The sequence below is a fragment of the Puccinia triticina genome, chromosome 18A (genome assembly GCF_026914185.1).
Source record: "Puccinia triticina chromosome 18A, complete sequence".
NCBI classification, from domain to species: Eukaryota; Fungi; Basidiomycota; class Pucciniomycetes; order Pucciniales; family Pucciniaceae; genus Puccinia; species Puccinia triticina.
The window spans coordinates 3,435,979-3,450,554 of record NC_070575.1 but is presented as its reverse complement, the minus strand read 5'-3'; the positions used below and the strand labels follow the sequence as shown (position 1 = coordinate 3,450,554).

At 47.9% G+C, this 14,576-nt stretch overlaps 3 protein-coding genes across 3 annotated transcripts; 2 read left to right on the top strand and 1 right to left on the bottom strand.

The window, feature by feature from the left end:
* Positions 1–4,979: 4,979 nt before the first annotated feature.
* Positions 4,980–7,176, bottom strand: PtA15_18A379 (uncharacterized protein; the record flags this gene model as incomplete). Its single annotated transcript, XM_053164911.1, has 12 exons — positions 4,980–4,987; positions 5,060–5,183; positions 5,245–5,307; positions 5,387–5,454; positions 5,556–5,592; positions 5,659–5,730; positions 5,813–5,879; positions 5,974–6,000; positions 6,069–6,174; positions 6,267–6,318; positions 6,388–6,524; positions 6,618–7,176. The coding sequence occupies 12 exons, from the start codon at positions 7,174–7,176 to the stop codon at positions 4,980–4,982; spliced, it is 1,320 nt and encodes a 439-aa protein (XP_053028874.1).
* Positions 7,177–9,064: 1,888 nt separating this feature from the next.
* PtA15_18A378 (uncharacterized protein) lies at positions 9,065–10,728 on the top strand (the record flags this gene model as incomplete). Its single annotated transcript, XM_053164910.1, has 3 exons — positions 9,065–9,134; positions 9,256–9,993; positions 10,565–10,728. 3 exons carry the CDS (start codon positions 9,065–9,067, stop codon positions 10,726–10,728), a joined length of 972 nt encoding a protein of 323 aa, XP_053028873.1.
* An 822-nt stretch (positions 10,729–11,550) lies between these two features.
* On the top strand, positions 11,551–13,661 carry PtA15_18A377 (uncharacterized protein; the record flags this gene model as incomplete). Its single annotated transcript, XM_053164909.1, has 4 exons — positions 11,551–11,634; positions 11,969–12,008; positions 12,681–12,799; positions 13,590–13,661. The coding sequence occupies 4 exons, from the start codon at positions 11,551–11,553 to the stop codon at positions 13,659–13,661; spliced, it is 315 nt and encodes a 104-aa protein (XP_053028872.1).
* Positions 13,662–14,576: the final 915 nt, after the last annotated feature.

Below are 14,576 nucleotides of genomic sequence, written 5' to 3'. Positions count from 1 at the left end.
TCATCGTCAATCACACATATTAAATCAAATCTTAGACATAATTTCACTTCCCAATGTAGAACCAGCCAAGTGATCATAACCCAAATGGGTAAATTGTTTCATTACACATGTACATCTTTCCCATTTGGTACATTTATTTCACATCAAAACTGTACAGCTTTCTCAATTAGTACATCTATTTCACTAAATTGTAAATTAATCTCAGACATGAGTTTTCCTATAAAAAGAGGCCTCTCTTGCCCCTTCTTGTTTTCTTTTCCCTCATAATTGCACTAGGGAATGATAATTGATATTATTCAGCAGACATCACATCAAACATTGTCTCATCAAAAATTGCCCTTATCAAAAAATTGCCTCACTTCTCACTTTGACTCAAAAATCTGTCTTATTAATTCAGGTACAGGAATCTCCCTCATGCCAAACTTTCATTTTGACAACAGTTCCTTGGCCAACCATCAGATTTCTTGAAAATCTTCCCACCAACGCACCATTCCCATTTGAGCCAAGCCTTTGGAGGGTGATCACCAACTGATGTGATATAGGCAGTTGCAGTAAATAACTGTTGCTATGGAAAACTTGATTGAAGATAATTTTCTCTAGCAACCACATGAAAACGGGCTTGGTGGTGCAAACTGCCTGCTTGAAGTCTTTGTCCCGCATGTCAAACAGCTGGGCAATATTTTACTCTTTGCACGTTTTTCCCGGCAATTGGGTATGCAATTACTGATTTGATAATACCAAGCTCAAGAGGTTGGACACGGTCGCTTTGTCATCAAACAAGAGATTGATTAGTAAAACACAGATGGGGATGTGAGGGGCTACAATGCTACCAAAAGAAGGTATGATGGGAACTCCCAAGGCCAAGTCAAGCAGTTCATTGTTCTCTTTCTGGTGTTAGAGATCGCCCGTGGGTACCCTTGGGGGGTACCCAGTATCTGTGGGCGGGTACCCGACAGCCCTCAGTGGGTACCCGCCCGCGGGTGCCGTGTGCGGGTCCGGGTATTTAAATTTTGGATGGAGGGTACCCGTCCAGGTACCCACTGCAAAAGGTCTGGAGACAAGCAGTCGCGGACAACCTTTTGCAGCACAATAATGGCCGCCGCTAACCTAACCCTCTCGGTGTCCAGCATGTGCTGGACACCGAGAGGGCATACACTCCAGACCAGCGGCACTACAGAAAGCTGACTCACATTTCCTCTACAACCATGTAGAAGATGCCTTTGACATTTTTTCACCGGACTGGAAACTCCTTTTCTCCTGTCCTTTCAGGAGAGCGTCAAATAAGTGGTGTCTACTGCGACCATTACCAGCTACCATATCTGGATTTCCACCCTCTCAAACATGATCCAATGAATCTTTCTGTTTCCATTCATGATTTTCCCGGGCACCAAGAGGGTATATTCACCCTCAATGACAGTCTATCCCGGCTTCAAGGGTGGTGTAAACTCTTGATGACTGGCAAAGAACGGAAATTGGGAAGGTATACACACACCCTCTTGATGTCCGGTCTGTGCCGGTCATCAGGACTGTATGCCCTCTTGGTGTCCAGCACTGACCGGACATTGAGAGGGTATACACCACAGGTGCAGTTGGACGGCGGGCGGATGTCCGGCCCAACGTTGGCCACCCCCTCTCCGCCCCTGCAGGTAAACTTTGCACGGCAGACGTTGGGAGGAGTATATGTTGGGAAGGTCAGGCTGCCCCTGACAGCGGCTAGGCCATGAATCCTACCTGGACGTTGGGCTTGAAGCTGGGATTACCCAGACGTTGGCCGCGGGCCCCAGGGTCATCATGAGATCCAAGCAGCAAAAATTGTCCTTGGGGAGGGTCAATCCAGCGACCGCACCATGCATCCGGGGATTGCTTGCTCATTGGTGCAATTGCTTACAACCGCTGCGGCAACGACAATCTTGATATCAGACACCACCTTGGTTAAAATGATATACCGCCCTCTCTACTTATCATGACAAGCAAACATTGCGAAGTCCAACATTTATTTATTTTTTCTCTCTTCTATGTACAATCCGCAAGCACACTTGGCAGATTGTAATGGTGGTCTCAGGAAACTCACTTTTTCAAGTGAGTTGCTGACCTTGGGCCAACGGACATGTCGACTAGTCCGGTGACTTGTCAGGAAGGTTGGCTCATTTCTGGGGGCAGCCAACCTGTTGACAACCTTGAGGGCAAGCCAACCATGCTGACCCACCCGGCAGATGGGTTGGCCGGACCTATCAGACAAGCCAACCATGCTGCCTCGCGGGTCGGACGAGGTTGGCCTGCCCTCCCTGTCGGGAGGAACAGCCGATGGGTGGTCGGGCAGGGTCGGGCCGACCTGAAGGGCTGCTCAATGTCCTGCCAGGACAGCCCAACCCAAATCTGACGGGAGGGTCCGCCCGCCGCGCGACTCACTTTACAAGTGGAGCTGTGGTGTACATACACCCTCTTGATACCCAGCCCAGGTCAGGCATTGAGAGGGTATATACACCCTTGATGACCGGTCTGTGTTGGTCATCAAGAGTTTACACCACCCTTGAAGCCGGCATAGACCGGCTAGAGGGTTGAATTGTAGGCGGTACCCGTGATACCCGCCGGGGGTACTGCCGGTACCCGCCCTACGGGTGCCGGGTCCAAGTCCGGGTATCTAAATATGCCCAAAATGACTGCAGGTACCCGCACCCGCCACGGGTACCCGGGTCCACTTGGCAATCTCTAGCTGGTGTAGGAGGATTATGATCATGAAAAGATACTAGATTATGTTCTGCCGCTTGCTGTGAAGGTGAATTGTACTGGTAGTGATTGATGTTGTGGAGCGTCCAAGATTCAACAAGCGGCTGGACAATTTTGCAACATTTGACAAGCGGCTGGGCAGTTGCGCAAGTTTTGAAAAGTAGCTGAGTGATTTTTCAAGGTTTCCGAGTTGGTGTTTGAAAGAAAAAAGTAGGCAAGGCAAGCTTGTCTAAAAAGGATTTCTGATGCAAACACACCAACCTGGACCAGTATGGGTGTGATGGACAAAAGGTAAGGAAGTGGTTGAGCAGCTTCAAAGGTGTTAAGGTGAGATCAAGGAGTGTAATCTTCAAAGGTGTTGAGGTGAGGACACAGAGTGAGTTGAGTGTAACAGATGGGAGCTTAGCAGGATGGATTTGGTGGAGGTGAGTAGCTGCTGGGATAGGCACCAGTGTGTTTCCAATGGTGATTGGACCGTAAGTTCTTCTGGTGGCCTAAAAATAATCTTAATATTAATCTACGCAGCATGCACGGCATTTCTGGTGGGACAATATAAAATTCTGGTGAAAAGCTCTCGTGAACCCCCCTATTACATCAAAAATTACATATGTTACAATATTACAAGGATTATAGTAGCAACAAAGATTTAAAAGCTTAATTCAGAAAGATTGTGCCACACTAAATAATCAGTGAATCTCCTAGAGCTTATTTACAGGAGGGCAGCCCTTCAAGTGGTTTGGGAGTTGTGTCTGTGGGTGCAGAAGTTTCCGGACTGGTAGGCATGGAGGAAGGTACTTCTATGGGTTTTGGTGGTGGGGAAGCAGGGGGTGTGGGTCTGGGCTGGGGTTGAGTGGGTGCTGGGTTGGGTGAAGGTAGTTGCAATTGACCTCTTTCAGTTGATCCTCTATTCCACATGTTAGGGAAAAAATTAAACATGGATCCCCACCATTCCACATGTTAGGGAAAAAATTAAACATGGATCCCCACCAAGCCAGTGGATGACTGAGAAACACAGCCAGTTTGATGTGCGCGTAAACAACATGGTTCTCAAACTGATGTTATGTGAAAGGAGGTATGTGGGAAAAGTCTGGCAAAGCCTGTTGGTATTTTTGGTGAGGTGATGGAGGTGGAGCACTGTGCCCACAGGTGGGTGTGTCAGCTGGCAAGCAAAACACAGTTACCCTTAACTTGCCAACTTACTGTTTTGCTACACCAACTGCAAATGTCACATGCTTCACATTAATTTCACCCTTTCATTCACATTTCACACTCTTTGATTTTATTATTGACATAGCTTATATATGCTTGTATCTATTCAACCTCAAGAAGCTGGATATATAAGTTGTACTCCTTGGATTCTATTGTTCCCCAGACTTTTAGAGGAGACAATAATAGAACTTCATTTTATTTACTCATTCCTCTTGAGCTTGAAGATACATCAACCAATCACTACTTCAAGCTTGCTCAACCCTCTCAACTCAACAGATCACTGTCTGGATTCCTGAGCCTGAATTTCTCAAATCATCAATGGCTGGGTGTAAACTTTTTGGATTGGATACAACCCCTTCTACAACTCTGAGCCACTGGTAAATTCCAGTAAACTTCCATCAAGTGGATTCGCATCTTCCCCCAAGTAACCCACCGCTGACATGATGTTACTGATACTTCTGATGAAGCTTTATCAACTGGCGCTTGGAAAAGACATTCACATTTTTCTGACCCAGACTCTTCCAGATAGCAGCCATACAGGATTATTGTACGGCTATCGGCAATAACTTTGAGCTGCGCTGGTTGAGGGAGCAGTGGGCAGATATTTCATGGGCCTGTCGCGACGCAGGTGCCTCCGGGCTGGACTGATGGGGCCTGGACAGGCCGCGCCTAGCCGTCATGAGGCCTATTTTGAGTCTATGCTCGTCACGATTGGACAAAGGAATTGGCCAAACATTGTCTTTGATTTCGCATACTTGTGTGAAACCGAGTTGCAACATGTGCCATAAGGATAAAGAGCATGCAGCTGTGGGCATCTGTGAGCGGTGAAGGAAAAGGGGTACATCTGTGAACAGGAATAAGAACGGAAAAGAGCTGTCTCGATGAAGAGTGCCCGAGCGTGTTGGTACAAGGGAGTGATGTACAACAGCGGAAAACCAGCAACAGACAAAGATGATGTAAAGGTAAAAAGGGGAAATGGTTCGGGCCTTGCAGTCCATCACAGGCAATTACAATAATGTTTATAAGAAAAACCTCCGATAATCTCACTCGTCTTTATGTTCGGAAATCAATCCTCAGTGAAACCGGCCTGCAAACTCGCAAGTACAAAAAGGAAATTGCTTACATCTGTAACAATACGGGGCTGCGTACGTGTCCATCGTATCTTGCACTCGTACATCGGGGCCCAAGCCTAAAAACTTGAGATTGTCGGTCAGCTTAGCGTCGTTTCGGGTTGAACCGCGAGTGGCCTATGAAAATTCCAAAAGAATGAGTTTTTAGTGTGACTTGCGGTGAAGCATAAAACATTACCGGTCCCCCGTACGCCATCAAGCGATTGGAGCGTTGATTATTTTGCCATTGCCACCAGTGGAACTGTCAACCCCAAATTAATATGCATTTGATAAGGTCAGCAAAGTCGCAACTAGCAAGAAAAAAGCCCACTCAGACTAACATCAACGTTCGTGTGGTGCAGGTAAAATAGCCTGAGGTGTAATGACGTGTCAGCTTTAATAAGGCACCCTGAACGACATCAACATGCAGAAAAAACCAACGGCTGTAGGAAAAATATGAGAGGTTAGCATGAAGTGTGTCTACTTGCTTTCGTAACAAGTGGCAAGTACTCACTTCGTTTGCCGCGTAGGCAGTAGGAGAAATATCCTAAGTGAATCAGAAATGATCAAAAGGAATGTTTACTTGGGCACAGAAGCGGCACAGGCGACTTACTCCACCAATGATGACGTGGATTATACTGTGCGGCCCCGGGTTGCTGGGTCCTGTGGAGGACGGGTCGGTTCCCTGTGCAGGTGACCAGCAATAAAAGAATCATAGTCAGTAATATATTAATACTTAGGTAACAAGTAAAACAACCTCAGCGTACTTCTAATGCAAGCGCGAATTTCGCATAAGAGGTTTGGCTTTGAACTCGTTTGATGGAGGGGGGGTCGCTATGATTGAAGGTCAAGGTCGACAAGCCAGAAAACATTATTGCATGTTTAGGTCTATAAGCGTTCTGCTCTGTAGGATGGCATAAGTGCTCACAAAAATTGACTTCCATAGCTTCGTCCGCTGGATACAGAAAGCATACACATTGTAAGTGAAGAATCGTATCTGCCAGGGAAGAGAGCTGGTCTCACGCTTGTTTGTACTGCGAGGGCAGGTTGTAGCTGCGCTGCAATTCATGGTACTCGGGATAGTATAATGGCCAGTTGGCAAAAGCGCCGTCTGTTACGACGCTCCCGTCTGGAATGAGTTATGGAGGTTTTTGAGCACGTCAATAAGCATAAGATATGTGATTGCAAAAAAGCATGATGTGGCAATTTTAATCAGCGTACCAAGGCCATCATCTACATCGCTGAAATCACGTCCGTTGCCTCCGAAGCCGACCTAGTTGTGAACAAAGATGGATTCAAAATTACAGCTACCGCGGAAAAAGGTAGTGCTTTTATGACTGACATCGGGGTCGGAAGACCAAACTGGAGATTGTGACATGTCAGCCGAGTCAAGGGTCCAATCCCATCGTGGTAGATTCCCGGAATATCCACATTCGTTTCTTAAAGCTTGCTCGTAGTAAAACATAAACTGACGATGCCCTACAGTAAGAGAAATCGTACGTGTTCTCAATTTCAACTAGCTGGATGGTGCGTGATCATTAGCCGACACATGAGACTGGATGCCCCACTTACATGGTAAAAATGCAGCAATCCAGTGGATTTTGCTGCGCATCCTGGAGTGGACGTTCTCAAAATCGTCGTAGCGGCGGTAATCACCCCCAGGAAGCAGTTTGGAAGGGAGATCAGCTAGACATTTGACCGCGGTGATGTACGCGGTTTGTTCGTCCCGGCTAAGTTTCCTCCATTCACGCCGAACGCGTATTGTCGAGCAGCCCGCTGTCGCGGCGTTCGTGCGAGGTACAGCAGTTGAATTCACTGGAGATTGATTGGATGAAGGGTTTGCTGGGGGAGAGGTGTTCGAGGGGGAGGAAGGAGCTGGCGCAGGCGCCGGCGGAGGTGCTTGTTGAGTAGGTGGAGATGCCGGGGCAGGTTGGGCAGCTGGAGGGGGTGGGGGTGGACCGGGATCATCGGCGCGTGCGCGGCTTCGAAATGGGAACCAGCTCCACGGTTGTGGGTGACGGGCAACATGATGCAGGGCATGTCGCGCGTGTACCGGTGGGTTGGCGCATGCCAGCTGCAGTAAAACCAATGCCAGGATGGTTCGTTGGAGTAGGATTTGAAACGGATGCATCTTGAAAGGAAGGTAATGACTGAAATAATCTTCACTGTTATAAAAAGGAGAAATGAGGCTAAGATTCCCGGAACATCCAACTGTGATAGTGGGCACTAAGACTTAAGGCTCTTCAGGATGCAGAGACTCAGCAAAATAGACACGCGCCAAATATGAGGGGAAACTGGCGAATGGCCTGAATATGAAAAGGGACTGGGGGGTAAAACCCCTACAAGGGAGAGGACACCTGATAAGGGCACCTCGAACAGACACACAAGCACAAACGACCTCTGGTTGCAGACAAGCGACCACAGCCGTAACACCGCGGGGCGAATTCCATTCTACGCACCTGCCGCAACTTGGGCCCCTCAAGGGACCTTGCTGTGGTGGTAGTGTGGGTGGGGGACTCCTTCCTGCCCGGGGGACTGGGGAGGGCGTCCCCTCTTATCTTACTTTGCTTCTTACAGATTAGGGAGGCGCGTTGGTTTTCCATCGCGCTTCCCCTAGGCCGAATTGATTGAGCCCCTTGGGGGGGGGGGGGGGGAGCTCCAAGTCGGCCGTGTGTGGGTCAGGGGGGGCTTGGCATCCAATGTCTCTCGAGCTCCCGGCGACTCCTCAGATTCTATTCTGGGTCTCCGTGGCTCGAGAGGGGTGAAAACCCCCCCGGAGCAGAAGAAAAGGAGCACGCTCCTTGGGGATCGGTGCTACACCCTCCATGGTCTGTGCACGTCTCCTAGAGTGTGATCTGTTGGAGTGGGTGGGTGGCGTCGAAAAGAAAACGGAGAGAGTGCGTAGAAGATGGGGAACGAAAAGGGTGCTGAGAGGGTTCCCTTTTGTGTCCCCCTCACTATCCTTTCCCCTCGGGCCCCGTCCTTGGGTCGCCTCTCGCCACGTATCTCAGAGGCGTAACGCCCTTGTCAAAGGAATTAACAAAGGAAGGATGACCGACAAAGAGGCAGACCTTGGGTAGCTCGTGAGTTTTCTGGGTATCGCTCCCTGGTCTGGGGTCATACTCTTATTTGTGAGAGTTGTTCCCTGGGCCTCCAAGGGTGGTTCGAGCATCTCTTGTAACACCTAATGCTATGTGTGTGCGTATATCTCAATCTGCTTTGGCAAACAGTCCGGCCTTGAGGTGCCTTGCCTATGTAGCCTGCCCAACTCACGTGGGATGGATCAAACCAGAGTCTGTCACAAAAGGCAATCAAAAAATTAAGTCCCTTCTGACGGAGGCTCGCTTCGCGAGTTCAGCCTACCCCCCGGGGGCCCGAAGTCTCGAGAGACTTTGTCAAGTTCGCATAGACTAAGCACTAGGGATCTAATCCTACTGCTACCGTTCCGCGTAGGGTTGGGCTGAATATCCTCTACGGTATTCAGCCATTGTGAGTTTCTCTTTGCAATCCTGCGTTGTTAAGATTGCCTAGGAGACCCGGGAGTTGTCCCTACAACTCCCAAAGCCGCCTATGTGTGGGAAGGGCCTCCTCCTCATCTCCCCTCCGGTTTGCCCCGCCTCCTCTCTGCTTGACGGAGGGCTTGGCGCGACGGAGAGATGAGTTGGGGGAGTGGTCACTGCTCCTATGGAGTGCGGCCTCTCCTCCCATATGAGCACTAAGGTCTGAGCCCGAGGGTGGGTGGGATCCCCAACTGGGTGGGTGGGTGGGGCCGAAATTTTTTCCCGAAATGTTTCGGCGCTGTTGTGCTCGGCGTTCCGTGCTCTGTTGCCAGTTCCGAAGTGCTAGTTCCTAGCCGGTACCGGTGCTCCTTGATCAATTAGGTTTGGGTCCAGCCAGCCGCGCTCTGGCTGCGCGCTGCGGGTGTCCCTGCGCACGTGCCTCGCGGTGGCTCCACTACCACTGTCCCTTGGACTCGGCCCACCTCCCGCTGCGCTCCCGGTAAACGCACAAAAACTCGAATGGCCGAATCGCTCAGTAAAGCTTCACCAGACAGACTGGAACATCATCGAGAGTTTCGACATCATGGAGGTACGTATACAAGTCCATCTGAATGTACCAAAAAAAAGTCACTCCTGATTCCCAACTCTGCCAAGCTGAAGCCTGAGATGTACATAGAACTGAAATTTGGTACTGAATTCACCTTATGTAGATCTAGTGGTTTTCGGGTTTCAGCGTCTGCGAAGGAAATATCATCCAACAACGGCCGAGCGTCCTGGCTCACCGTACGTCGAACACGCTCTCTCGGCTCTCTCGATTGACAAAGTCACAACGCAGAAAGCGCTCGCGAATCAGCTGCAATCTAGCATTCTGCCTCCTCTGGAAGAACACATCACCTCTCTATTGTTGGCACTAGACGTCTCCAGATTACGAAATGAACCTGGACCAAATCTCAGTCTCGTCTTACAGATCCAAGCGGACCTTAATTACCGTTTGGATCAAATTAAATATCTCATTGCCACCCTATATCCAGAACCTACATCCGTGCCGAATCGAACCGATGACCATGATCTTGAAGAATTCAAAGCATATAGACTTAGTCACCAGAAAATCAACTCTGAAGGGATGCTGGCCTTGTGCATGTGTGGTATATTTGACGCGGCAAATGAACTCATCAAACAGATGAACCTTTCATCAACTCCATCCGTGGCCGGTGGCGATACATGTTCTCTTGAAAAAACCTTTCATGTGTCTGTTTGTTATGCGTTCGCTACGATCGAGGTGATGTCAGATTGTTTCCAAGTATCTGAGCTTGCGCTGGTCCAGAATTCATGGAGAGGTGGAAGAACTTCCATAAGAGCCACCCTGCAGTCTACCATCGAGAAGCTCACTCCATCCTTCAATCCAACAAACGTCGAAAACCAGTCGCAGCCTCCCCCCAAATTCATCGGTGAAACAGTGATCCAACTAGCGAAATTGACACTACCAATCTTGAAACTATCCAAGATTTTTTTTGACAAATTTTCGGAGCGTGGCTTGAGTCAGGAACGACTTCCAATTTTCACAGAGATGTGTTCCGACCAAATCAATATTCTCGCTCAATCCGCTAGACACGTGGCTCAAGATCTCCGGGCACTTATACGTCTTCTATCCTATGCCAGTATACATCCCGCTAATTGCACAAACGAGGATTTCACCAAACGGGCTGAATTGCTTAAAAGTCGTTTTAAGTCCCCTTTGTTTCTTGTACTGATGTACTTAATTCCTCTGATTCCGGACACCGATGGTCTGAATGTTGAAAATGATTATACAAGTTGGTGTGTGACTTGGAACAACCTGATGGCTTCAGCTTTTCATAACTTTACATGTGTTGCCGAATCATATGCTGGCACACCTTGATATTTGTTTTGCCCCCTGATCGCCAATTGTGCCATGCTGAGAGAGCCCTGGAGAACCTTGAATTGTTTATCTGCCCTGGGGCTTGCACATCTCAAGTCCATTGGTCTGTATTCCTCTCCGAGGCGCGAAGGAGAGGCTGCTCGCACCCCCCGAGCACGGGAGGCCCGAGGGATTGTACAGCTCGAAGCCGCCCCCGCCGCGCCAGTACCCCGCTGCGGGAGGATGCACCTCGAGGCTTGTGGACTGTGAAGGGGACGATCCACGAAGTACTGGGGAAGAACTCTAATGGTCGAATCACACAGTGAACCTTCGGTAAATAGACCGGACAAACCGAGAGACTGTTGGCACTATGGAGGTATGTATGAGAAAATTCACCGCTAACTCTGAAAGAACACAATTCTGTAAAGCTGATCAAAGATCATTGAACTGAAATACTGTACTCAATTCACTGTATGTAGATCTAGCTGTTTTCGGGTTTGAACGTCTAAGGGAGAAATATAACCCAACAGACGCTGAGCTCCCTGACCCACCGCACATCGAACACGCTTTCTCAGCTCTCTGCATCGACAAAGTTAATGCTCAGCAAGGTCTCGCGAATCAGCTGCAATCCAGCCTTCTACCTCTCCTCCAAGGCCAAATCAACTCTCTCTTCCTAGCACTAAAGCCCCCCAGCTTGCGGAATGAACCTAAATCGAATCTCCGTCTCGTCTTAAACATCCAAGCGGACATCGATTGCAGTTTGGACGAAATTAAACATTCCATTGCCACCATATGTCCAGAAACTGCGTCTCAGCCAACCCAATCCGATGACCATCATCTCAAAGAACTCAAATCATACAGACTTTATCGCCTGAAAAAAACCTTCCAAAAAAAGCTGTCCTATCGCATGTATGACATATTTGGGGCGGCCGTGGAGCTAATCCAACATGCGGGACTATCGTCGACACCGCTCACGGCCGAGGGCGACACGAATTCCCTTCAAAAAACCTTGCGATTTTCCGTTAATCACGCGTTGCATAATATCAAGATGATGACAAACTGTTTGCAAGCATCCGAGCTGACTGTTGTGCAAGATTCATGGCAACGTCGAAGAGGTTGCATAAGAACCATGCTGCAATCCACCGTCGAGAAGCTCAACCTATCAACCAATTCAACCAGCGCCAAATACCAGGCGCAGCCTCCCGAAAAATTCGTCGGTGAAACAGTCATCCAACTAGCGAAATTGACCCTGCCGATCATGAAACTATGCAAGATTTTTTTTGCAAAATTTTCGAACCGTGGTTTGGCTCTGGAACGGCTTCCAAATTTCACCGAGATCAGTTCTGGACAACTCGAAGATCTAGTTAACTCCGTCGGACACGTGGTTGATGATATCCGACAACTCATGCTTCATCTAAGCTTCGCTAATGGTCACCCCGGCGGAGATGCCACAAGCGAGGATTTCACCAGAATAGCTAAATCGCTTAAAAGTCGCTTTGAGTCGCCCTTGTTTCTTGTACTGATGTACTTTATCCCTTTGATTCCAGACCCCGATGGTCTTAATGTTCAAAAATATTACACCAGTTGGTGTGTGACTTGGAACAATCAGATGGCTGTGGCAATTAAAAACTTTATACACGTTGCTGAATCATATATCGACATACCTTGATATCCCGTTTACTTCTTGATTCTTTTCTTTCATTTCGATCTGCTTTTTTTGTCCATCTTCTTTGCCCAGAGATGAAATCAATCTTGAACCAATTTAATTGTGCTTGATTGTCTGCAAGAGAACCAAAATGTATGTTATCACATGAGCTGCTGGAACTGCATGGAGTCCACTGACCTTCCAGCTGTCGACCGCGCGGAAGAAATGTTGAATTTGCCAAAGGCAAAGGACAGAAAAGCGAAGGCCAGATTTTATACATACATCGCATCGGGGTTGTCTGCACCCCCGGACCCATTGCATCGGGGTTCTCTGCCCCCCCGGTCTCATCGGGCTTGGTCAAGCTGAGGCACGGGGACATGAAATTCCTCGAGCAGTCGAGAGTTCGAGACACCTCCCATAGGCACCACATATGGCCGAATCACTCAGTCAACCTTCTTTAAAAAGCAGGAACAGGAAATGTGCGAAAGAGATTCTTTTCTCCATAAACGCTGTACGAACGCATCCATTCAAGTCTTGGCCGAGAAAGTCACTCCTAACTCTCAAAGACTTTAACTCCGCAAAGCTAATATCTTACCCTGGATCACTTTATGTAGATCTAGTAACGAACGAGTTTGAACGTCTAAAAAGTAAATCTTACCATCCGCCAAGGCTTGGGATGCCCGACGAAACCAATATCAATCAAGCTCCCTCAGATATCTCTACTGACAGAAAAGTGCCGGAAGGTCTCGCGAATGAGCTGCAATTTATCCTTCTGCCTCGCCTGCTAGAACAAATCTGCACTCTCTCATCAACACTGGAACTCCCCGCTTTACTAAATGAACCTGAATCAAATCTCAGTCTCGTGTTACAACTCCAGGCGGACCTCGAGTGCAGTTTGGATCGAATCCAATACCTTGGTGCCACCCTATGGTCAATAACTAGATCACTGCGAAATAGAACCAATGACCATCATCTCAAAGGACTCAAATCATTCAGACTAAGCCGCGTGAAACAGAGCCTCCCAATCATGGCCGATGACATGTACCACTTATTTGACGTGGCCAATCAGCTCATCCAACAGACAGAACTCTCATCGGTGCCGTGCATGGCTGTTTGCGACTCCTATTCTCTTGAAGAACGCTTGCATTGGGCTGTTTACTGTGCGTCGAATCAGATCAAGCAGATGACGTGCTATTTCCAAAGTTCTGATCTCGCCTTGTCCCAAGTTCCATGGCAACTGACAAGAAATATCATCGAAAGAAATATGGAGTTTATCATCCATAGGCTCAACTATCCAACTTATGCAACCAAAGGCGAAAACCAGTTGCAGCGTCCAGTCGAATTTGGCGATGATACAGTCATCCAACTAAACAAATTGATGCTGCCAATCATGAAACTATGCGTAATATTTTTGGGCAAATTTTCAAGTCGTGGCTTGGCTAAGGAACGACTTCCAATCTTCATGGAGATCTGTTCCGACCAAATCGAAATTCTGGGCGCGTCTGCTGACCCCATGATTCCAGGTCTCCGACGCCTTTTGCGAAAGCTACGCACTGCTGACGGTCCTGGCGGAGGTGTCACAAGCGACGATTTGACTAGCCTAGCTAAATCACTAAAGAGTTGTCTTGAGTCCCCATTGCCTCTCATACATATGTACTTTATCCCTTTGATTCCAGACCTCAATGTTCAAAAACATTATACGCATTGGTGTGAGACTTGGAACAATCTGATCGCTTTAGCTATTCATAACTTTACACGTGTTGCCGAATCATTCGTCGCAATACCCTGATATTCGTTTCGCTTCCTGATCTTTTTCTGTCCCTTCAGATCTGATATTTTTGTCTCCAATTCTTTGCTCAGAGAAGAAATCAATGTCGTTCCAGTTTAATTGTGCTTGATTATCTACAACAGAGAAATAACACATATTATTAAATGGAACTATATGGAGTCCAAACTCACTGATTCCAGCTGTTGACAGCGGATAAAGTCAAATCACTCATTGAGCTCTGTGGAATGAAACTTTGCCATTGGACCTCTATATGGCGGACTAAGAAGAACATCAGGTCCATACTTAACATGGAACCCAACCAAAGAGAGAGTGTCTTCAAGAACCAATGCTATTCCCTGAGTGTCAAGAAGGTTATATCTCTAGTGATTCTGAATCAATCTCATTAGAGTGAAAATCATCAATTAATCATGGACCATCTTCTCTGTAGGATTTGGCAAATCCATATGTGACCCCCCACTTAGATTTTTACCCTGTAGATTCAGGTGGGAAAAGCATATACAAATTGTCCCAGAGTTACAAGTGGCGCGAGGCCCTTGCTCGTGAAAATCGTGCTCCAATGGTTGCCATAAACAAAAAACATTATTACATCTACGAACCATGTCAGTTACAATCAGGGGTTATGGTGGTACCTGTATACTTTTACCAAAAAGAAGATGGTAAATTATATGCCAAATGTGTCAAACCGAGGCATGAAGGTTTGCCACACAAGAAAAAATTCAAG